Source organism: Ambystoma mexicanum, chromosome 2p, assembly GCF_040938575.1.
Source record: "Ambystoma mexicanum isolate Mex_15411 chromosome 2p, UKY_AmexF1_1, whole genome shotgun sequence".
In the NCBI taxonomy this organism is placed as follows: Eukaryota; Metazoa; Chordata; class Amphibia; order Caudata; family Ambystomatidae; genus Ambystoma; species Ambystoma mexicanum.
In genome coordinates, this window is record NC_090923.1 from 53120302 (window position 1) to 53146086 (window position 25785).

Below are 25785 nucleotides of genomic sequence, written 5' to 3' on the forward strand. Positions count from 1 at the left end.
AGCCTAATATCCGGTCCTGTTTCTTAGCGGCACTCGGCTGCAACACAATTATAGCTTAATATCTGGTCCTCTTTCTTAGCGGCACTCTGCGGCAACACAATTATATCGTAATATCCGGTCCTCTTTCTTAGTTCATAAAGCTCCAGCAGAGTGTCACTATGTGGGTTGGTACCACACTCCTTATTCTTGGTTATTGTATTGTTTATTGTATGATTCCTGTATTCTGTGTTACTGATAAATGCAATATTAATTGCACATGTTGTGTACAAGTGATATATATTATATTCAGGATGTCGCTTATCATTCCTCACTCCAGAGCTAAGAGGGAAGGCACAGTGGGCCTCATTGTGATTTCGGCTGTGTGGCCAAAAATGGTGGTAATACAGTGGTTACCACTGCATCACTGCCGCATTACTGCACCACCAAAAGGTAAAGTGGAGGAAAAACCTCCAACAGAATGTGAATTTACTGCCAGAATACCTCAAAACTTGTAATGAGCACAATGCCTTCGATACCCCAGTTATGTTACCTAGGTGGTATACCCTTTTTAGATATGAAGCCTCCGCTTTTGCTCCATCTCAGGCGAGTGGCCCCATTACTACACTCAGTCGACTCTTGGAAGAAAGTGCTTCAGGGGAGGCACAGCTGAGTTCGCTATGCTCCTTTGCTAGGATTGCATGCAGAAGCGAGAGTTCACTATGCTTCTTTGCTAGGATTGCATGCAGAAGCGAGAGTTCGCTATGCTTCTTTGCTAGGATTGCATGCAGAAGCGAGAGTTCGCTATGCTCCTTTGCTAGGATTGCATGCAGAAGCGAGAGTTCGCTATGCTCCTTTACTAGGATTGCATGCAGAAGCGAGAGTTCGCTATGCTCCTTTGCTAGGATTGCATGCAGAAGCGAGAGTTCGCTATGCTCCTTTGCTAGGATTGCATGCAGAAGCGAGAGTTCGCTATGCTCCTTTGCTAGGATTGCATGCAGAAGCGAGAGTTCGCTATGCTCCTTTGCTAGGATTGCATGCAGAAGCGAGAGTTTGCTATGCTTCTTCTTTGCTAGGATTGCATGCAGAAACTATATGAACCTGTTTTGGGATAACCTATGCCAACCAACTTGGAGGAGAGGTGATCTTGCCCTTGTTATTGGTAAACCTGCATGAAATATTGTTCCTATTTGCACATATTTAGTAATCGATATGTGTCTTGCGTTCTGTCCATCAGCATTTATTTCCCACATGAATTAACATTGGAATTGATTTACATTGCGCCACCCGCCACATACAAACGTGAATATATTCAGAACAATCCCCTGGATTAAAGCTGAAGAGACGCACCCCACTAAGTGCTTTGTCCAGTGGAGTGAAGGCCACACACATGCACGCACAGACACACACACACAGACACAGACACACACACAGTAGTAATCTACACAGGTCACTGCTTCAGACCTGCAGAGGGTAATGATGTTTAATTTGGGAGTCACTCATTTGCCAAGAAGCCCTTATGACCTGGCTATTTCCCCATCGTGTCAGTGAATTCCATCATCGCCCAAAAAATGGGTCCCTACCACGTGTTGATATCATTGAGAACTCATCAATACCAAGCAGTCTTTGGGCAACTTGGTTGTCAGAGAATGTAAAGATGGGAGGGGGGTGTCTGTGATGCTATCCGCTAGATATATGTTTTGGGGGTAGAGGCACAGAGACACCCCAGCCAAGGCTCTCAAATGGTAGCAGTGGACGAGCAACCAAGGCTGAGACTCAATGGCGGTGGTGCAGGCTGGTTCTTAGGTACACTGAATCCCCAAGCCTATTCCAAGGAATGTCTAAACACTATGTCAGGTGCTACCCAAGTTCTTTTATTAACTAACATAGATTAGGTTTTAGTGAATATATACAAATAAATAAGAATCACTTGGCACTATGAAACTCTACTCAAATAGTTAACACAATATATAGAGTATTATGTGGTATCACAGTAATTCTTAGTTTCCGCAATAATGCACCAACTGGTAACAGTTATTAAATTTACTAAAGACTATTTAACCTGAAACCCAGTTGTAGAAATGCAGGCAGATTATTCTAGAACACTGGCAGAATACTTTTCAGTATAAAATGCAATTATGTGTGAAGATCCCCCCCACCTGGCAACCTGCAAGAAAAGGTAAGTTGCACTTTGCTTTTATATTAAATCCCAGTGCTTAAATGTTCATTAATTGTCTGCTTTTGTTTCTACCATTCCCACCACCCCAAAGTAACTTGGAAGCAACAGGCCCCAAGACGAATCTGGGACCCTTTGATGGCCGCTGAGGGAGGAAGCCCCACTTCCTCGTCACAGGGCCTTGGGTGACTTGGAAGCAGAAGTGGTGGAGTCTCCCAACTTTACTCACTCAACGATGCCCCACGAGGAAGTAGCCACTGGGTCATTACTGTCGAACAGGACAAGGGAACCAAGCAGTGTTGGAAAGTCAGCAGTGAAGGTGTCGCAGTGGTCTCTTTGGTCGGGTTGCTACACTGGCTGTGGATGTCCAATGAAGCTGAAACTCACTGTGGTCCTCAACAAGGCTTAGGAGGTTTGGCTGAGTCCTTTGGTTTTCGTCAATGATCTTTGGTGGCTACAGTGCATTGACAGAAGTAGGTGTCAGGTTTCGGTATTTCATGGTTGGCCACTGTTAGGTTCTTCGGTGCAGCAGCCATAGCACAGATGACAGGATGGCTTCTGGCAACTTGGATTCGAGAACTTGACTTCTGTGCAGACCACTGCCAAGTTTGGATGCTCAGGACTCGTTCTTCTGTTTAGAGTAGCAGGAAACCCACCGGCATGCAGTTCTCTGCTGCCGGTGACACTGGACTTCCTGAGCTGTGGAAAAGTGGACAGATCTCATGTCTGCAATGCCACTTGACGATTTCCTTGGTTGGTTGGAACTTGGCAAGCTCTGGGCATCAAGCAGCACTATGCCAGGGTACCCCCTCTTCTCGGTGATACACAGCAATATGGCTTTCTTCTGGTTGCAGACAGCCTCCGACACAGGACGATGATGATGGTTGTCTTGAGCACAAGATTTCTGGATACTCTTTTTCTGGACCCATGAAGATACTTCTGCAGGATGGCAGGCATTCAGGACTGGCTTCCATGACACTTTGGGTCAAGAAGGTGCCCTCCTAGCTACGGGAAGAGGCAGGCATAGTGACACACAGCCCAAACCAGACACACACAACACAGAATATGAATTGACTCCATGTGACGAATCAACTTCTGGGGCACCAGTGGTCCAGGGATGAATATCGGTTTCTAAACAATCAATCAGCCCCACTCCTCTAGTACACTAGAAGGGATCCGAACAGATTGGAATACAAGTGAATTATAAGACCTCCTTGTCCGATTTTGGTAACGTGGACGGAACAGCAGGCTTATTTCCGCAAGGAAGTGGATTGTTGTTTAGTTGCAACACAGCGAAAATTCAATTACCCAAAGATAAAAAGGGCTGTCCGGTCAAAGTTGTATAAAAATATCTACTTTATTATTAATACAACAGACAGTTCTAGCACACTACAAAATACAACCCACCCTGTAAAGGAACACAGAGGACATACAGTTTCACGAAGGAAAGGGATGCACTCTGGATACAGATAGGAGGGTAGTTCTTAAAGTAACCAGTCTTACTGTTCAAGGATATTCCGTTCCAGCACCAAGGGGGGCAAAGGGTCGTAACTGTCTCTAGGGGCCTTCGGAGAAGGACCAGGGCTGCAGAACCCCAATGTACCTGGTGCTGAAGCCGTTCTTAGTGCTCAACAGCGTCAAGGCATTTCTACAGCGCTTCACAGCCCTTGAGACAGAGTTAATGGTGGGAGACAGGTGCTGGTACCAGGCGGCAGGCATTTCGGCAAACAAGGCTGGGTGGAGGTCTGTAGGCTGTCTGGCGCAGCAAGAATCGCTGTCTCTGTGCTGGATGGCGGATCTGGAATGCTTGTCGAGGTGGCTCAGACCGCTCTTGTGACTGCAGCGTGACAACATTCCGTGGTGCACCCGGATGTGGTTTGAGGACTCGACTGTCTCGAAAATGCCCTTAAAAGATGGATGCTGGATGATGCTTGTGTGGCACTCCTAGCTTCTTCGCAGGGCTTGTGTCCTTTCAAGGCGGATGGCCCAAAGCTCAGGAGAGTTGTTGTAGTCAACGGCCTTGTCCTTTGACCAGAGACTCTCTGGCACTTCCCACCTAGCAAGCCTAATGGCAGAACCTAGCAGGGCACGCTGTGTGCTGGCTGGGTACCGGTTCTGGAGCTGCTGGACGGGTCTTCTGAGTCCAGTATTTCCCTCCATTCCCTGGGAGATGTTTAGGGGAGGGATGTGGCTTCCCTCTTTGAACTCCTGGCCTTCCTTCACTGACAGAAGATGTAAGGTAGACTGTACCTTCAGCTCGGGTCCAAATGAGTCCTTACTCCTTTCAAAGTCTTCAGATGATCTGCTAAGTAAGGGGTTCAGTCCTCTTTTAAAGCCTAATGTGCTCCAGTGGTTGGTGCAGGCTAAGCACACCTTAGTGAAACAATCCTGGGACTCCACCAACAATCTTCTGTTATGCATGAGGTTAGGACCAGAGTGCTCTGCAACAGGACGGGCAAAGGGGTTGGCAACATTTACCTAAGTCCCACCCATCTCCCTGTCTGTTGTGGACCAAAGTGTCTCTCTGGTTAACTCAGCCCTCTGTGACTCTTGATTAAAGCGCAGGGTTGCCTTGAAGTTTGTGCTGGAAGCAGACTTCCTGTCTCCCCCAAACCACATTGTTCTCCCCTTTGAAAGGGGTCTGCTCTACAGGGACACCTGCGGTAACTGCTGGTCCCAGACAGGCCATTCACTGCCTTTCATACAGAGAGTTGGGAACTAGCTTCAAGTTGACACATTGCATACCAAGGGGGTGTCAGTCCAGCCTTCCTGTTGTCTCTTCGGCAAACAAGCCTCTCCTCTAGGCTTGCTTCAATGATCTCGTTAGTATGCACTGCCACCAGCTGGAGGACAAAAGGAATGCCGATCTATGGAGCCTTTGTTATTTAAATTAGGCTTCCCATGCTGCCTTGCCCCTTGAAAGTGTGCCTTGCCCCTCCTTGAGATGCTTTGATGTTACTGGGGATGTCACCTTCCAGTTGAATATGACAGGGGAAGACGGCGCCTGTAGGCTGTACATGTGACTATGCGTTTTGTGTGGGAAGCAGATGGACTGTGTGCAGAATGGCCTCACACATTCCTCGAGGTTGATATCCCATCCTTCATTTTCATTTATCAAAAAATCAAAAAGCCCAGGCGAATGCACTCTCCCCGTGCGGATGGTCGAATTCCTCATACTCCCCTTTCCATTCATTCTGGTCCCACCTGTAGGGTGTACCCAAAGCAAGCGTCCCCTGGGAAGGCTCCTACGAGTCTAGCAGAGGCATCCCCAGAGCCATATATTGTCCTTCCACCCAACATCCAATCAGGGGACCGAGCCAGGGCTTTTCAGGAAGGAAAAGGCAGGAAGCCATGCGGCTTACAGGGCCATCTTGCCTTTGTTCAGGAATCCATTGATTCCTATGGCAGGGCCTGGTTGTCCCAAGATGGGGGGAGACCCAGAGCCCCCTACATAATGAACATGTAGCTGCCACAGGCCCATTCCCTGCTCTGTGGGGCAACGCACAGGTGCACTGGAGGTACCAGAATGAACCCCTATCCATGGGTGCCATAGGGGTAACCCATGGGTATTGTTCACCAAAAGATAAAGATGAAGACTCTGTGGCAGAAAAACACACATAATCACATAAAGGAAAGTAGTTGGACAAGGACAAGGAGGCCCTGTCCCCCCAATGCATTTCCTGCATCACCAGGAATGTGAACAATAACCAGGTGTGCACTGGAATACAATGCAGAGGAAGAGATGGTGAGACTCAAATTGTAGCCAGTATAGAGGTCGTAAGAAGTGGAAGTTAGACGTGCGTGGAGAAAGATAGCAGAGGTTACGCATGGAGGCGTAAAAGATACAGCGTAGCGGGGAATGTTGATAGGCAGGTAAGCCAGTATGCAAATCCAAATAATACTCATGGATTGAAAAAACAAGAGTCGAAATGAGCAGTTTGGTCATGTGAAAGGATGAAAAAGGAGGATGTTGTGGAGGCGATGGTGGCATGAAAGGGTGGTGAGCGCAGAATCAAAGTGGATTCTTGTTATTGGGGTATTTATTGAACATGGACCTAGCTACAGGAAGCATCTGAGCTCTTTACAATCACGGGGGGAGAACATGTCGAGGGAAGCAGAGAAACAAGGCAGCAGGGATGTCGCAGGGAGGGGGAGGGCAGGCAGGTTGGTTGCAATGGATCTAGAAACCATCGGAGAGGAAACAGTGGGGAGCAGATCACCCAGTATCAGGTAGGGTGGGCGTGGCGGGTGTTTGGACCTAGGTATTAGGGAGTCTGCACATGTCCTTACTTCTGGTGGATCGCAGTCCTCCAGAAAGATTCTGAGATTCTTAGTGAGGTAGTTTGGGGACAGCCTTGTAGATGATGCAGCAAGATTTCATGATCTGGGCTTGCATCTTGAGCCAGTAGAGATTGTTGAGGAATAGAGTGATGTGGTCATATGTGCTGAGTCCTTTGGTGAGACGTGCTGCAGCATTTAGGACATTTTCTCAGGGGTGCCAGGCTAGTTGCCTGAGTGCCTTCCAATAGGGCATTGCTACCATCCTGGTGGGAGAGGACCAAGATTTGGAGAAGGTTTAGACAGCAGATCTGAAGATGTTTTCTGGGATGAAGGGCTTGATTTTCCACAGGAAAATAAGTTGATACCAAGCCATTTGTGTCCTTCTTGCTGTATGCTGTTTGAAGGAGAGGTGCCCAGGAGGTGGACGGAAGGAAGGACTTCGCACAGGTTGCCAGCTGGGGTGTGAAGCCACTTGGTGCATAGCAGAGAGCCAGGTCTGGATGTCTGGGCGTTGTTGGGCAACAGTAGGAATTTAGCCTTGGAGGGGTTGAGTTTTAGGTAAGCACTGGACAGCCACGATTGGATCAATGAGGGGCAGGCCTTAAGTCTTTCAATGTCTTCGATGGAGAATATCTTGATGTAGAGCTACGCGTCATCTGCGTATTGGTGGATCTTGTGTCGAGTGAAGAGGGTTCCGAGTGGTTCCATGTAAATCCTGACCATCACAGGAGAGGATGGATCCTTGCGGAACTCCACCGGGGATGGGAAGCTTTGGTGATGAGGAGCAATTCATTAATATGAACTGATAGTGATTATCAAGGTACGATTTGAACCAGCTGAAGACGATCTTGCTGATCCCCATGTGGTGATGTAGATTGTTGGTGAATGTCTGGTGGTCTATTGTGTAAAATGCTGCTGATAGACCAAGGAGAACTAGGAGGCAAGGATTTTAAGGGCATTATTGATCACCTTGATGGCAGCCGTTTCTGTGCTGCATCTGGGTCAAAGTCAGACTGGTAGGACTGAAGGAAGTTGTTGGCTTTGTTGTGATGTATTGGAGGATTTGCGTGGCTATTGCTTTAAGAAGGATCTTACCTAGGAAAGGAAGATGGGTGATGGGACGGTAGTTGCTTAAGTCATCAGGGTATAGTTTTTGTTTCTTGAAAAGCAGGAGGATTTTTCCGGTCCTGAGGGTCGAGGTGAAATGTGCCTTGAGTTAGGGAGCTGTTGATGATTGTCAGGTAAGGCAGCAGCAGTGCGTCTGTCTGAAGTGTCTTGAGTATGGAGGCTGGGAGGATGTCATCCATGTATGATATGGTCTGGAGGGATGCTGGGGTTGCAGGGAGTTCTTCCATGCTGAGTGTCTTGAACGTTGTCCAAGTAGTTGTGGTTTTGCGAGATGAGATGTGTAATGTGCTATCAGTTGTGGCATTGGTGTCTATGTGTTGTTGTATGCGTAAGTTAAGGGCTGAGGTGCAAAGGGGAAGATGAAATGGGCACAAGAAAATTGGAGAGAGAGAGGGGAAAAAATGGAGGTAGAAGAAAAGAAATGAATCTTAGTTTTAGAGGGATTAACGTGCTGGAAGATAGCATGCATCCATGATTGGATGATTGCCAATAGAAAAGAAGAGATGGTAAAACAAATTATGTCAGAGAAGGCCTGCTGGGCTTAGAGACCCAACTACTCCACACTGAAGAGGCTCAACAAGGGTGAAATATGTCTGGGGATGTTTGTGGTCTCATGCAGAAGGGATGTGACCTAGCAGTTTGGGCTTGGCTGGCCCTTATGGGGTGGGATCCAGCCTGATTTGCATATGGTCTTTCCCCTTCTGAAATGGCTTGGCAGGTGAAGAACGATGGCCTGGCGGGTTGCCCAGAGCAATGCCAGAGGTTAAGATTAATTCTAAACTTTCCAGCCATGAACTCTTTCTTTTCGCTTTGTAGAGAAGGAGACAAAGATATGCGAGTCATCAGTGTAGAAATTGGAGGAGAAACTGAAAGACGACACAATAGGGGATGTGTAGAGTGAAAAGCATGGCGGGCAAAGGACAGACCCTTGGGGGACACCACGAAGAAGCAGAAAGGACTTGGAGGAGTGGGAGTCCTGTTCAAGGATTTTATTAAGAATGAAGGGATCAAACACCTAATTTGCCCTATTTCTTTGAAGGATGTTCCCTACCTAAATAAGGATGTTAAAGTCCAAAATCAAGTTCTTGTGTCTGGATCCAAACTGCTAACTTGTCCTACGACTCTAGACAAAAAAATCTAACTAAAAAAGGGAATTGTAAGGCTTTTGTACAAGAGCCTCAATGTGGCTTCTGTCCAACCCAGTGTATACTAGGTTCGTTCTTGAATTTCAAAGTTCCACAATACGAAAGTCTTCTCAGTCTTTGTATCAAATAAACATTTTACTTTCTGTTGCTCTCAAAGAAAATTGTCAATTTCTCCAGCCTTGCTTGTGTATTAGCACCAAAACACACTCTCTTTCTAACGGTTGGGCTTACCCCGCCCCAAAGGCTTGTTGTCCTCAGACAACTTATCTTTGCTCAATTCAAGTTTCTTCTGTGTCCTGTCAAATTCCTTTAACTTCCAGGGTTTTATAAATGTCAAATCAAAGTGTTAAGCCCTTTCCCTCAGTCCTTTTATACGGTAGCTGCACACACAGGTTTCTCAGCCGCCCATAACCTTGATAGCTTTCCCAGCTGTGATTCACAATATTTGTACTTTTCTCAATGACTCTTTTGTAAGACATTTGTGTTTCGATCAGCCCCCCATAACCTCAATAGTATTGCCAGCAATTTTTCACAAAGGTTGTATTATTCTCACCCACCCTTGTATAGATTGTTGGTACACTCGTGTTCTTCTGGCTCTTATAAGCTGGATAGCTTCTCCAGCTGTTATCCACACTATTCTTGTTACTCGCAATCTCCCGTTCATAGGGCATGTGCACATTCTGGTTTCTCCCGCTCCCGCAACCTTCGTAGCTTTCGCGGCTTGTTTTTCCAATATTCATACCTTGTAACGGTAGGCTCTTTATTGTGTTTCTCAGGCTTCCGTAACCTCATTGGATTTCCCTGCAGATACTTGTCTCCGTAGCTACGGTCTGATGTGTGAAGAGCTTGGGGGTATGGGCTCCTTCACATGGTTTGGTCTTAATGTCCGTTCCCGGCCCTCCAGGCCACCACTGCTTTTTCATGTTTGAGCCACCAGGCTGAACGGGTGTCTCTCCACCCTTTTTCCTATTCTGACCTAAACTTCTTGGCTGATATGAACGCAAAACCACAGGCTTTCGGTTAGCGTTCTCTCTGTGCTCCTTACTGCCATTGGCCACGTGGCCCAATGTGGCTCCGCCCCTCCAGGATGTCAATACAGCTGAGGGTCGTCTCTGCGTAGCAACCCAGCTTCCCTTTTTACTTAACAATCCGTCGTCTTTTTATACAAGTCACAGGGATAAATAGAAGCGTCCTTCTTCATTGGCCAGGCGATTCAAGCGTTGTACAGAATTTTAGGAAGGCAAAGAGAAAGAAGAAAGGTCACTGTTTCTTGGTTTCAAACTAGGAGGATTCAAACGGAAGTAACAACCGTCTTTTTAGCATTCATATAGGCAGACAACAGTTTTCTGGCTAGGAGTTCCTTATCAGAATGGGAGTCCTTGCCTCCAAGAAGGAACTCACTCCCATTGTGGTCTAACTCACCCAGACCCCAAGGGAGAGTCTTGCTGAGAAGTCTCACCTCCATAGGCTCAAAGGGGGCAGCTCCCCCCTGGGGAGAAAGAACGAATACCCTGGATTGAGCACACATCTCAGGAGACGGAGAAGGAACATTTAGTCAGATAAGTCAAACTAATGAGAGGCCTAGGGAGAAGAGAGTGCAGCTATGCGGTGGATGGGCAATGGTGTCAAAAGCATCGGAAAGTTCTAGCAGGGTGAGGATTGGTGCGAGTTTGGAGTGACCAGCAAACAGGAGTGAGTTAGTGACAGAGAGGAGAGCAGTCTCGGTAGAGTGAAGAGGGCGGAAGCCAGATTGGTACTCGAGGAGCAGAGAATAATGGACAAGATAGGAAGCCACACATTCAAGAATTTGGGCTATAAATGGAAGAAGAGAGATCGGGCCAGAAATTGGCTGTAAGGAAAAGATCAAGGGAAGGCTTTTTGAGAAAGGGAAAAATAACAGTATGTTCGAAGCTAAAGGGATAAGTGGCAGATGAAAGGGGGTGATTGATATGTGTGGTCAGAAAGGGGAGAGATGAGAGAAACCTTTGGAATAAGAAGGGACGGAAGAGGGTAAGGGGAAGTGCAAGAGAAAAGACAGTGGCAACGTCAAGTTTAGAGAGAGGAGTGAAATGAGAGATGGAGGATAAAATAGGAGTGAGGGGAAGAAGAGGCAGTGGAAGGGAGGAGGAGAGTGAAGCTTGCAGGAGGCTGGGGCATAATAGCTGTTCATAAAAGATTCTATGTGGAAAGCTCTGGCAAAAGTCTTATATAAATATCACATTACTTCTATTGTAAATTACAGTTATGTCGAATACTTTAAAAGGGCCCCTACATTGTGTTAGCACTGGGGCATTCTAGTATGGCAGATATCAGCAGTGTCCTCTATTAACAGCCTGTGGTGCTCTATCCCTGCAAATCACATATTACTCTTGTCCCACAATGACTACTATTACAAGCAATGTGGTCAGGTGCGTAAACAAGCAATGTGTTCATGTGCATAACCAAGCAATGTGTTCATGTGCATAACCAAGCAATGTGTTCATGTGCATAACCAAGCAATGTGTTCATGTGCATAACCAAGCAATGTGGTCATGTGCGTAAACAAGCAATGTGTTCATGTGCATAACCAAGCAATGTGTTCATGTGCATAACCAAGCAATGTGGTCATGTGCGTAAACAAGCAATGTGTTCATGTGCATAACCAAGCAATGCGTTCATGTGCGTAACCAAGCAATGTGGTCATGTGCGTAAACAAGCAATGTGGTCATGTGCGTAAACAAGCAATGTGTTCATGTGCGTAAACAAGCAATGTGGTCCTGGGCATAACCAAGCAATGTGGTCATGTGCGTGCATGAACAAGCAATGTGGTCATGTGCATAAACAAGCAATGTGGTCCTGGGCATAACCAAGCAATGTGTTCATGTGCGTAAACAAGCAATGTGGTCCTGGGCATAACCAAGCAATGTGGTCATGTGCGTGCATGAACAAGCAATGTGGTCATGTGCATAACCAAGCAATGTGGTCCTGGGCATAACCAAGCAATGTGGTCATGTGCGTGCATGAACAAGCAATGTGGTCATGTGCATAAACAAGCAATGTGGTCATGTGAGTAAACGATCAATGTGGTCATGTGAGTAAACGATCAATGTGGTCATGTGCATAAACAAGCAATGTGGTCTGGTGCATAAACACGCAATGTGGTCTGGTGCATAAACAAGCAATGTGGTCATGTGCATAAGTGTCCCTTATTATTTATAACATGCTTAATAGAGCCTGTGTTGCTCTGCGGCGTCTTGCTTCCAAGACGAGCGCGTTGCTACTGAGCTATACTACCCGTGCCCAGGCTTCACAGGGGACCTCTATGAACATACTGTAACCTGTCATATCCGCTGGGCATGACTCCATACTCACCTTCACTTACACTCTACTGCACCCTCCTATATCAGACCATACGTGCTGTTGAATAGCTAATTAATTAAATGGCCTGATAGCCGCTATTCAAAATATGTGTTCATTGGTTAATTTTTAAAACATTATTAAGGAATGGTAACATTTTGAATACCTTCAAAACACATTTTCTTCTCTTGTTTTGAAACTCAGAATGTGTGGAATATGGGCTCTAACCAGCTATAGAAGCATGCATTCTATGTATCTTCCTTTATCTTCTTATGGTTTCCAGCTCTTGAGCCAATCAGAAAGCTTGGAATGCAGGCTTTAACCACCAACAGGAGCCTGCATTCCATGCGTCTCCCTTTGTTCGCCTCAATGTTTCCAGCTCTTTAGCCAAACAGCAAGCTTTGAATGGAGACTCTTATTGCCTGTGAAGGCTGCATTTCAAGATGACCTTAGTGATGTGTACAGACTGGACACAGCATGGAGACATGGACAAGCGGTGTCATAAGAAGCCGCAGGCAAGGCCACCATTTTCCCCACACAGCACAAGCTCTTGATAACGTTAGAGCTCTTACGGTTGGCCTCTGTTGTGTGCCAGGTGTCCCTTGCCTTCTAGAGGAGGTCACCTGCCACATAATCGAGCTATCTGGTGAGGGCACTAGTACTTCAATAACGCCTGATCTTCACATTTGCGTGATAAAGTAATTCATCCTAATGACCTTCCTTTGTTAAAAATTCATCAGGCTCTTTGTCTAATGCTCATGTGAGACCAATGTTGACGGGCGTTGTGGGAGCATGCGCAGAGGGTGAAACACACCATCGGAGACATGGAGGAGTGGTAAAAAGTATCTCTTTATTAGTCATTATCGCACCAGCACTGGAAGCCGGAATCCGGCAGCAAAAGGATTCCGGAAACAAAACAAATTATAGAAAAGATCAAAAAAGTTGGCAAATCTAAAAGGGGAAAACATGTCAAGGTGCTAGAGAAGACTTTTATTTTTTTTTAACAGACGAGTATCTTACAATACACAGCTATCCTAAGGAGATACAACACAGAGACAGTCGGAGCTGGACCTTTTGCAGGGTGGGGGGGAGGGTGGGAGGGTGAGGAGAAGAGATGTCAGCAAACTATTAGGTTTGAAGAGGGTCAATTCAAAAACAAAGGGTTCTCAGCTCCTGAACAGGACACAACGCTTGGCACATGGACACTCAAGAAACAGGGGTCAAACACAAGTAGGTTCCTCCATAAAGACACACGGTTGGAGAAGAATCCGGGGCTTTTGTAAACTGAGAAAGAGCTCCGGCATCAGAGGGAGGGGGAGAAGCACGCTGTAAATTCTCCTTTGGGGCTGGTCATAAGGCTGGGAGCCGCACGGGGCTGAGCTCCTGTGGCCTGGGGTTTGGGTTCTGGGGTCCAATCAGAATCTGATTCCTGAGTGCAGCTGGAGGCTCTGAGTATGGTTGTCCCCCGCTAATGCGAGTGTTCCCGAAGTCGCCCAAGAACACCATCCACCATCCGTGGTCTGCACTGCCACTTCCTGACAGGGGACTATTTACACCAGAAAAAGGGATTGTGCGTTGTTCAGGAGAAGGTTCGGTCACGAGTTTGGTTCATGATGAGGGAAGTAGTGAGAAGGGTTGTTTTTCCATGAGTCCAGCTAAAGCGATCTTATCTGGGTTCGACACGCTTGCACCACAACTGCTCTGGCAATGCATGAAAGCCCCGGCCCGGTGGGATTTCCAGATGACTGCTCACAATTAGAATATGGCCCAGTTTGACGCAAGGAATTTTAGTCAATCAATGGGAAAATCAAGGGGAATTCAACTTCTTACATAAAAATACTCACTAAGGCAACAGACACCATCAAACAACCTCGTTTCAAACTGAAATCTCCACCACCAGCAACTGGGTGCAGTACAAATTATTTGTAACTGATCCGCTGGACTTTCCACTGTAGCCTTTTTGTTTTCCCCAAAAAAAATGATACGCTGAGTTTCCAGCCATTATTACATGTGCACCACCCTCCATTCATATCCCTGCCTTTGTCTTGAAAACATTCATGCTGCGTGAAGTCAAATAGAAACCCCACATTAATGAATGCATTTATGATATGTTTAACTCTGTGGTTTTTAGGCGATGCGTGCCACAGAGTTATAGAGCAAACGAACTTGGTGATAAGCTTCGGAACAGCCGTGGTCTTTTTATTATTTTAGTGTTTAAAGTGCAGACCTTGCTCAAGTGCAGGAACGCGCTCGAAGGCCAGCCTGGTCTTTCATGCCCTAACTTCCACTGGCCACCATTTCCTGTTTAGCTGGAATAATTGACCAACTAGGGAGAATCCCTAAACCGTAGATTCCAGGAGGAGGCTAAAAGCGAATAATAGGATTTTTATTCCAACCCCAAAATTCAATCGATGAACAGAGCATGGGAAGTTAATGCTGAGCTTATATCCAAGAGACTGGAGCTGGAACCTCTCCTTCCAACATGGCCACATTCCATGATCTTTTGCAAGTCTCTTACTCTGCCGGCACCTCCGTTTCTGTTTGCTACTCCTGCCTGCAATCTACTGTCCCGCTGCGATTCCTGGGTATTCTTGCACCTCGACTGCACTCTTTAACCTTTTGACCCAGGACTGGCACAGACCTCTGTGTAATGTAAGTGCAGTGCTGCTCCTTACTGCATATGTGTGTGCTTTGGCAGGGCCACCTACAGAGAAATGGAGAGATTTCAGAACGGAGAGTTTAGACTGTTAGTCTTGTGTCAGTCTCCTGAGCTCCTAGTGGGCTTTCTGTGTCTACCTCCGGAAAAAGTGTCAGAGTAGAATCTACAGCTATATGCAAAAATAGTGCAAGATACACCTGCATTGTAACACCCAAAGCCATTAGTGTAGGCAGGGCATGCTTGGAATATTTGGGCTCCTGCCACTCCTAATTGATGACCTTTTTCGACTGCCACATCTTGCTCTGAAGGCAGGCCTTTTATGGGATGGATGGCTTGCAGCCTCTTTGAGAGGTGGGGATTTAATTAACCATACTTTAATGTCTAATACAACACCATCCTCAAAAGACAATTGTTCATCTGAGGACTTTTCTTCAGATCTTAATAAGCACTTGTTCCCCTGAATGTCTCTTGGTGTTGGGTGCTCAGTAGAGCGGGCAATGTGTACATAGGAGAGAGGCTGTATACCAATTGTTCGAATTACAATTGACCTTTGCACAATTGACAGATTTTAGAAGGTTAATTGTTACAAATATGCGGGGGGGAACCCCCGCAACCCACCACCCAATGCAAAACCATAAGCAAGCCCCGACCCAAACCGTATATATATATATAGATATATAAATAAATGCGGTCAATTGTGCAAAGGTCAATTCGGACCCCTCAAATTCGGTCAATTCGGGCATTCGAACAATTGTGTTCAAACACTTTGGGTAATACCAGGAGAAAAGGTATTGAGGGGGAAAGCCGTATAGTTAGGGCTCTGTCGTACTGCTATTCCAGAATTGAGGAGTTTAAACACACAGGCCCTGATTCATGGAATTATTTGCCTGTAAAAAAGAGATTTGCGTGCCATTCTGCCTGCAAATCCCCATTCGTCAAGCAGGAATTTGCAGGCAGAATGGCACGCGAATCCCCGTTTTACACGCAAATAATTCCATAAACCAGGGCCAGAAGGTGTAACTGGCCTTTCTGTTTTTTGCGGCAGAATGCGATTGCAGGGGTCGAGTGAGAGTGCGTCTACACAGTTTGCTCAGTACAGAAGAGTGACTCCAGCCTTTTTGTCTATGTGTGGAGAGGTGTCTAATGGGGTCTCTTAGGTGCAATACAGGAATGATTTCCACTCCAACTAAAATGAGAACTTCTTGGAGTGATATATTTGACTATGTGTAGATTCAGGACACTTAACTGATTATCCTGATTCTAGATGGAAAGCAGAGCCCGTCCTAAACTGGTTGAATCCTACGGGTTCAAGGTGTGTGGGCAGAGGAACGATGTATCTCCTGTGAACAGGAAGTATCTCAGACTTGAAGATTTTGAGAACCTCTCCGGGTGCTGAAAGTACATGTTCACTGGAGTGACTGAAAGTGTGGGAGTCAGGAGAACATCGTCTTTACCTTGTGTCGCTACCAAAGAATCCCGAGTCATCAAAAGACTTCCTCTTGTGCACCATCAAGTAAAGATCCTAGATCACAAGCACGTGCAAGTCACCTTTGCCTTCCACCCACAATCTATTTTCCTGAAGCAATAGAGAGAGACAGTCAGTCCAGAGACTTGATGGATGCATGAGGGGACCAATCACCAGGAGGAATTCTAGATTATTCTCGTGGTTTTGCTGATCGTAGCATCATGTCGTGGCACCCTCCTGTACGCATGCATGTGTACCCATACAGCACAGCAATGAGCATGCACTTCAAGCAGCACTTTCTATTATCTCATGGAGTTATCTAAGACCAGGATGCTATTATACTGGGGTTCTCATGAAGGGGGCATTAAACCATGAGTAGAACTTTCCTGATAGTCAGTGGCGACCAAACATGGCTTAACAGAGATTGTGTTATCCCTACAAATTACACATTTGCATCGAAATAGAAACATGAAATACCATAACAATTGGCCTTAATACCGTTACCACCGCATTTAAGGGCTACAGCCCAACTCGTGACGAGGCCCAAAGTAATTAACATGTGCTGCGGTCATATAATGCAATTTCAGATTTCTGTTGAGAGTTAACCTCTCCAAATTCATGATGTGTACTCATAGCACCAGAAGGCCTTGATGGTATTATACTGACTTCCTACCCATTATGTACTGTCTTTCCTATTACAGGTACTGAGCTATAAACATTTGGACTGAAAGACACTTTGTCTACAGCACAGACCCAGTCCAGGACACCATGGCACTGCTTTTGTCATTTGCCAATGTTTGGTGACTTCCCTTTCACACAGGACTATCCAGTTTATAGAATGTTTCTTAATCCCATAGCACCTTTGAAACATCCACTTCCTATCCATCTCTTAAATCTGCCTCCTGTTAGGGTGCACCACTCCAACAATACAATGGGCGCCGCTTTAACTTAAGCAATTGAGTGTACGGACAATGGCTAAAATGCTAGAGATTGTGGGCGCAGCTTCAATTCCACCAGTAGAAACTATGGATCAAGCTTTAACTCAAACAAACATGACTATGTTCATGGGTTGAACTGGCAATAATTGGATGATATGACCTGGTAACGGCTCGCCGCCAAATTTAAGGGCCAGAGCGAAGCGACGGTCCCTTGATGCGGGCGGTTGGCCTCTCCCGGGGGTCATATTGCCATTAGCACCCATGTAGATCCTACACAGGCGAGTATAACTTATAACAAACAATTCTTACCGTCGTGTGTGCTGCTGCGCTCCATTTTCAGAAGCTGTTTTCTCTGTTTATGACCGTGACGTAATGAACATGGAAACGGACTCCAAAGAGGGAGCGCAACCCACATTAGATTTCTTCTTTTTTTTTAAAAAAATGTTCAACTCAACCTTAGCTGCGGCTTAGGATCTGCACAGGGGCTAATGGGTGCGAGGGAAGGGGGTGCTCGGAACGCAGACTTGTACCATTGGTCTGCGCCTCCTTCCAGAGTGTTAATAGAGATTAAAGACACATCTTCAACTCAAACTAGTGAGACTATGAACTTGACAAACTCTAACAAAAGAGACTTTGGGTGAGTCTTAACCTCCAATGATGAGGACTGTGTGTGAAACTTTAACTCAAACAATTGAGACTATGGGCAGCACTAAAATTACTGCAATCAATCAAGAGTATGGGGCAGGTTTCAATTCTTTGCCAAAGGACTGACCTCCAGCAATCAACATGATGAGTCAAAGTTCTAATCCAACCGTCAGCTGGGTCTAAACATCAACAAATACTAATTGGATTGGGGGTAAATGCCAGTCACCAAATATGTCAATTTGCAGATAACAAACACTAATTATTGGAAAAAATCAACTGCTTTCTCAGTGTGTTTTATATGCAGCAAGTAACTCACAATAAACTAAGGTCGTTTGGGCCAGCACCTCTAACAGGCACCCCCTTCAACCAAGCCGCCCACCAATAACTGGGCATCAAGTGACGGATGAATCATGAACTCACCTCTCTGCAAAAGCTACTAAATTCCTCACACCCTTGAGTGCCCAATGCCCTTCACCTGTTGAGGTATAAAGGGGGCAGGCGGCTCGAGTCTAGGACATTCTGGTGGTGGTGCCCAATAGAACATTGCATGCTTATGATTAGAGCTTGGAACTTTACTGAGGGCTGTGAGTAGAATTGCCCGCTGGTCCGCGTCATCAGTGGTAACTTGATCTATTCCTGGGCGTTTCACCGGGCACACGCGGTCTACCTGGACCTGCAGGCTCCTCCCTATGATGTCATATTATGTAAATGTGCTTTTCTATGGAAAACTTGCCATTGCAAATCTGAGCCTGAAGATTGCCAGACCTGTATAAAAGGACCAGCTGGCAACTTGGCACATGCAATGCTGGACTAGGGGGGCAATGCAGAAGCACCCCCTGCAGTCATGAGTCGCGGCAAGGAGATTACCAGAAATCCCTCTTGAGCTCGTTCACTAGTGATTCCCAGCACCAGAACCTTGCTGCCTGATACCGGCCCTTGCTTAGACCAGGACATGTGGTCTACTAGCTAAATTGTCTGTTGAGGAACCAGATCCTAGTCAAAATGTGAGTTTCTAGGCAAACCCTTCCATATCCCCAACAAACATGGGAGCGCTTACACGCAAACTGCACACGAGTATCACGCAGCATGTAAATTTACAAAGCTGGCACCTGCGACCCCTAATATATGATTGTACTTATTTTCAATTCCATTCCTCTGATCCTGCAATTTACAGGTGCTTAGCAGACAGGTACGATTATGCAGCATTAAAGACATGTATGGGTGGCTGCCAGGTACAGTATTCCAGAAACCATAGCTCCCCTACTCCAGAGATCCCCCTCTGGGCAAGCGAGAAGCCAGTGGATTCGAGAAGCTCTGGCTACAGGATTAGACTTGTAAGGACATTGTCCTCACAGTGATTTCTGGGCAGGCCGGGGCTTTTGATAGGCCGATTGGACTGAGGCACTCTCAGTTGAATGCCCAGACTGCCAACAGGCGACTGACCACCCTATTTCTACCGGCTTCTCAGTGGGGCTGGGGTCTTTCTCTTCCCCTTTCTACAGCACTGGCCTTTCAAGATCTTGCCCAATTTTCCTGAAGGCCAGAGCACCCCAAATCTTTCAAGAACCATTTGGAAACCTTAATCAACCCAGACTCGCCTCACCTCAGACAAATTCCTCTTGCTGGTATAAAAACGAGCATTTTTGGCAATATACAAAATGAGAGTTTTTTTTCATTTCTGATCCCTCCTTCTTGGTTATACAAGGTCTACTTTGGATGGGGTGGCAGGGCATGAACCCCAGTCTGTTTATGCGCCTTTCAATGTTACCCGCTGTCCATATTTTTACAATCACTTCTTTGCAGTTGCTGTGTGTGGTTGGGGGAGACTGACCAATAAGAACCCAGGCTCTGATCCTTATGGCGGGCTGGACCAGGCATAATAATACCCTGTACAGTAAACATCTACTTGATGGAGTTAGCACATACAAATATCAAGCGTGTTCCTGCCAACTCATGCAGGCAGTGAGTGGCTGCTCTAGAAAAAGGAGGCCTTCCTTTGAAGGAAAGGGGATGGGGAGTGAGGCTGATTTATGCCCTTTGAGGGGCACAGGCCATGCCAGTTGAGCAGACCACATTGAGACTGTAGGCCACACCCTACTGGTGCGGGCCACTCTTGCAGCACAGTCAGTAGAGTGGGTGCGGGCCACACCGCGGCATAGGCAATAATACTGGGGTTGCAGGCTTCAGCGGAAGTACAGCCTCCAACGTGGGTGCGGGCCACACCGCGGCATATACAATACTCGGGTTGCAGGCTTCAGCGGAAGTACAGCCTGCACCGTGGGTGCAGACCACACCAGCGTTGGGGGACACACAGGTGGCAGGTCAGGAGTTTAGGCCACACTTGGGGCACAGTCCATACCGTGGATGCAGGCCACTCCGGTGCACACACAATACTAGGTGCGCAGACTGCACTAGAAGTACAGGCTGCAACAAATTTACAGGCCACACCGGGGCCGCATATAGCATAGCAAAGTCAAGCCACACCAGGATTGTGTCCCACGCCTGGCATACACAGCACCCTTTGGTGGCAGTGGTCTCTTCTACCCGCTCACTGTAGAAGACAAAACAGGCCTGCACAGCATGTTGATGCCTTCGTCATCATAGAGTAACGGATATGATCGTCCACCTCGCAATATCTCCAGTAGGATTTTCAAAAAAGTCCATGGTTTCTCCAGCACGACGGAATCCTTTTTTTTAAAACTTTGATTTTTTTTTTTTTTACAAAACTTTTAAACTTATTTTTTAGTTTTCTTTGTCCTTGAATGTTTTTCTTGTCAAAATGGAAACCAGTGTCTCCTCTTTGCACCATTTCTTTTTGAATTTGCTGTTGATGGGGATGGCAGATGGTTGCGCGGGTTCTACAAGCGGGGTGGGTGGGACCACGGAAAGGCGGAGCTGTGACCGGAGCAGGAGAAAGTTGCAGCTAGCGGGCCTCTAGCGTGCAGTAGCTTCATCCACCGCAAGAGCGGGGCCCTTCTGTGTTCACCTTTACATTATATCATCTGGAAAGAAAGAGAGAGAGAGAACACAGTGTAAAAAAGGACATCAAAACACAAAATATATGCAAATCACATTATTACAGAAAGATCATTGGGGTGTTGGTTGCACTCAACAAATGTCCAGTGACGTGACATGCAGTGTACACCACAGCGTACCACAAGCCGGAATATTTCCTATTCAGATGAGGTAAGAATCGGGCACTTAAACCAGAAGCCTAACACTATTTCGAATTCAGAGCTGATCCATGGCTGAAAACTTTCAGACTGGAAGGGTTTGACTTGGTTGGTGAACCTCCGCCCCTTCACAGGGAACCATGACTACGACACTTATGCCGCACCCGAACTTCAGACATAACATCATCAACTGAAAATGACCACTAAATGCACTTCAGCTACGGTCCTACTATCTCCACTACTTTGCACTGTAAATAGACACCACTATGTCTGTATCATGTTGAACCTCTCTCTTTTATGTCATGTTCTTCCTGACTATGCTTAATGTATGTATATATTTTGCTGTTGTAATCGACCTTTTCACTGTATTATAACTGTGCAACCATGTAACCTTCAGCTGACAATATTCATGTACCCCTTGTGCCCTGATACCCTCGGGTCTGGAGCGCGTTTCAAATAAATAAAAAACACGATCTTTGACACAGTCCATCTTGGATGGCCGCCCACCATCACTGCCTCATGATGATAAGTCAGAAATCATCTTTGTAAGCCCCTCATCACGCCTGGCCAAGCTGGACCCCGCCTTTTGCACCTTCATCATTGATGCCTTCGCCATCCTGTCTCTTCCTCCCTTAAGACTTTGGGCATCTACCTTCACTGCCGCCTCGACATGACACGTCAGGTGCTCCATCACCAGCCTTTACTATAAAATTCTTAAACGCCAGCAAACCTTTCCTTTCCACACAAGACTGCCGAACCATAGCCAGAGCAGTCATCGGTTCCCGGCTTGACTACTGCAATTCTCTCCTCGCTGGCACTTCCGAACACAATCTCAATAAACTCCAGACAATTCAAAACAGTGCCATTTGTGCCGCCGTGAGCCTCGCCAAACAGGACCATGTATCAGCCCACAGAAGATATGCGTACTGGCTACCCGTTCGTGAACAGATTGTCTTCAAAATTCTCTCCATCGTCCATAGATGCCTCTCAAACTGTGCTCCATCCTACCTCTCGCAGAGAGTTACCAAAACTCCCTCCACCAGACCTAAAAGATCCATCCACAGCCATTGACTGACCGCAACAGGATTGAAGCGCACAAGAGCTGGGGGCTCCAGCTTCCCTTCGACTGCCACCCGTTTCTGGACCACTCTGTCACTTCATCTGCGTGCTGTAACCTCCTACTGCACATTCAGGAAGAAACTAAAAATGACTTTCTTTTCAATGGACTCTCCTTCTCCCTCCTCTTGACCCCTCCCTATGCCTACTCCACCCATCCACCTCTCTGTTGACTGGGTTCTATAACAAGCGTCTTGATGCCGAAGGGTTCTGCGCGCTTTATAAATGCAAAATTAAATGAATATATAGACATGTGCAAGTCTGGGTGAATTGACTGATGACATTATGGCTGCGCCAATGCTCCTGCAGTTCAGGTAGGCGCGCAAGACCCTGCTCTTCATGGAATACCCAGGTCCAACTTGGGTCCTTCCTCTCTGACATCTTTTTCTCTACCTGTGATGTCCCCCAGGGATCTAACCTCTCTCCCTGGCTGTCAACCATGCCATCCTGCTTAACCGTCTCCGTGATAACCTGGGTATCACTGGTCAGGCTCTGGCATGGCTGACTTCTTTCCTCTCCAATCGACCCTCCCAGGTTTAACTTGGGTCCTTCCTCTCTGACATCTTTTTCTCTACATGTGGTGTCCCCCAGGGATCTAACCTCTCTCCCTAGCTGTTCAACCAATATCTGGCACTCCTTGCCCACCGCATCGCCGCTCTCTGCCCCAACTTTCAGTGCTATGCGGATGACACCCAGCTCATTTTCAGGCTCCCTTCTGCCACCTCTTCTCCTTCTCTCATCTCTGATGGTCTGTCTGCTATCTAGGATTGGTGTGCCGCCAATGACCTCTGTCTTAATGCCAGTAAGACTGAGATTCTCCTCATCGGCAAACCCACTCCCTCCTTTCCTGCAGCTCTCTGGCCAGCCTCTCTTGGCCCTCTTCCTGCTCCTACCTGCAAGGCAAAAAACCTTGGGGTCATCTTCGACCCCACACTCCCCTTCTCTCCTCACATTTCTGACGTCTCTAAGAAGTCACACTACCAGCTGCACCTCCTTAGAGGTATTCTTCCTTTCCTCTCCTTCCCCCAGAAGCTCACTGTCTCCAGAGCCTGGTTCTCTCTAAGCTGGACTACTGTAACAGCCTCTATCTAAATCTGCCTGTCTCTACTCTCCGCCCTCTGCAACTCATCCAGAACAGGACTGCAAGACGTCCTCTTGTCTCAAGCCCAGGGACCGTATCTCTCCAAGACTGAAATCTCTTCACTGGCTCCCAGTGGTTGCGAGGATTAAGTTCAAAACCCTCTGCATTGTCCACAAGGCCTTCTGGGGCCTGGGGCAGAAATACCTTCAACACTCCCTTCCTAAATATCTTCCCTCTCGAGCTCTTCGCTCATCCGCCTCCAACTCCCTCAGGGTCAGCCGCTTCTACAAGCAACGAGTTGGGGGTAGATCTCTCTCCACGACAGGGGCCTCCCTCTGGAACAGCCTTCCTGCCTCCCTGAAACTTGAGGAGAACCATCTCCGGTTCCGGAAGCACCTCAAAACCTTCCTCTTTGCTTCTGCTTTCTCTCCCCCTCTCCCCTGCTAAATTCCTGATTGAAACTGCACTGAATCGGAACCGGGCCACTCTCTCTTATCTCGGTCCCTGGCCCAGCCACCTGCTCCCAGCACTGCCTCCCTGGCAACCACTGCACCGCGGGACTGTCTCTGTATTTCTACAGCCCCCCTCCGAGCACTTGTTCTGCACTTACCTTGCACTTGCCACCAGCTGGCCCCTTATTATTTATAATATTATTCCACTATCCCATGTACTGCACATTCCCCTCTCCCTTGCCCCTAGCACTTTCCCTTCCCCCCCTTCCCATGCACTTGCACGATCTGAATGACACCTGGCCTAGTAAGATCGTTGTCTGTCTTCCCTATGTCCCCCCTCCCTGCCTCGTCGCGCCTTGAAACACTTGTGTATAGGCGCGTTACAAATGCCATATCATATCATACTCCTAGGTGTAGACCAGCCCTGTAGCCTGCTATATAAAAGCTACTATAAACTATAACCTCCCGTTCCACTGACCACTGTTAACTGTAATTACTTGAACACCTCTACATGGCTTCCTACCTAGGTGTGCGGTGTAGTAACCCAAATATAAAATACAATAGAAATACAGTGGCCAAGCTGCTGTAGTCCCAGAATAACTTTAGAGAGAAGAGTTGCAGTGTACTAGGCCAAACACTATCAAACTGTGATTGGCGAATGACAGCCAACCAATCACAAGTGTGAATTTGACATATGTACGAATGTTGCTGGGGTTAGTGCCGTGCGATGTAAAGGTTACATATGATTTATCCTTCTGATTAATTATACATTAAGAAATCTACATGGGAAAGACCTGTAACTCAGATGTGCCCGCCAGGTCAGAATGCATGCTTGACACAGAGGACTAGAAAGTATCCTGACAGGTGCATGCTTGACACAGAGGACTGAAAAGGATCCTGAGAGGTGCATGCTGACACAGAAGACTGGAAAGGATCCTGAGATGTGCATGCTTGATGCAGAAGACTGGAAAGGATCCTGAGAGGTGCATGCTTGATGCAGAAGACTGGAAAGGATCCTGAGAGGTGCATACTTGATGCAGAAGACTGGAAAGGATCCTGAGAGGTGCATGCTTGATGCAGAGGACTGAACAGGATCCTGAGAGGTGCATGCTTGACGCAGAGGACTGGAAAGGATCCTGAGAGGTGCATGCTGACACAGAGGACTGGAAAGGATCCTGAGAGATGCATGCTGGATGCAGAGGACTGCAAAGGATCCTGAGAGGTTCATGCTTGATGCGGAGGACTGGAAAATGCCCTGAGAGCTTGATGCTTGATGCGGAGGACTGGAAAGCGTCCTGGGAGGTTCATGCTTGACGCGGATGACTGGAAAGCATCCTTAGAGGTGCATGCTTGATGCTGAGGACTGGAAAGCATCCTTAGAGGTGCATGCTTGATGCTGAGGACTGGAAAGGATCCTGAGAGGTTCATGCTTGATGCGGAGGACTGGAAAGCATCCTTAGTGGTGCATGCTTGACGCTGAGGACTGGAAAGGAACCTAAGAGGTTTCTGCTTGATGTGGAGGACTGGAAAGCATCCTGAGAGGTTAATTCTTGACGCTGAGGACTCCAAAGGATCCTGAGAGGTGCTGAGAAGATTGAGGTATGCATCTTCAGGAATGTAGAAGTCTCCCATTATTTTTGAAGCTTGTGTTGCCCAGGACCACCTCCCCAACTTGCATAACATATGGTCTTGCCTGCTAACTACCAGTCTTTGCTTTACATCTACACATTGAGATCTAAGTAGCATCTTACATAGGCTGTGACAATAGCCCCCATGGCAGTAGACTGAACCCCAGATAAATGTGGGCATTCCCCCTTCGGGGAAAGGAGGGATCCTCTTGTTTGTGTCAAACTCTGATCCAATAAGATTGACTGCTGAGTGGTATAAAGGGCCTGCAGGAGGGCACGTGATGGGAGAAAGATGATGACCTGGAAAGTGTGGTCCATGATCAGGAACACGACACCCGGGTGCTGACAGATTGGGCAGTCAATAGAGCTCGGTGAAAAAAGCTCCACAGTCCACAAGGGAAGACCTCACAAAGAATAGCTGTACACATCCTCCCTGCCGCAGTGCATTGAAGTCAAGGAAGTTTAAGTACATAGAGGGGCAACCCAGTTCCATCCTGGAAGTGCCTGTGAGAAACCAAAGGGTGTCTCACCTGCTAGTCCTCAGAGACTTGTCATCCAGGTGGCCAGGACACGGCCATCGCTTTTG

At 47.1% G+C, this 25785-nt stretch overlaps 1 protein-coding gene across 2 annotated transcripts in view; it reads right to left on the reverse strand.

Moving 5' to 3' along the window:
• Positions 1-12872: 12872 nt before the first annotated feature.
• Positions 12873-25785, reverse strand: part of LHFPL4 (LHFPL tetraspan subfamily member 4) — a 661308-nt gene continuing 648395 nt past the window's right edge. For both annotated transcript variants that reach the window (XM_069643240.1, XM_069643239.1), the window contains one exon: positions 12873-20751. In XM_069643240.1, the coding sequence (XP_069499341.1) occupies positions 20738-20751 (14 nt within the window). In that variant the 3' untranslated portion in view covers positions 12873-20737. The remainder of the gene's footprint in view (positions 20752-25785) is intronic.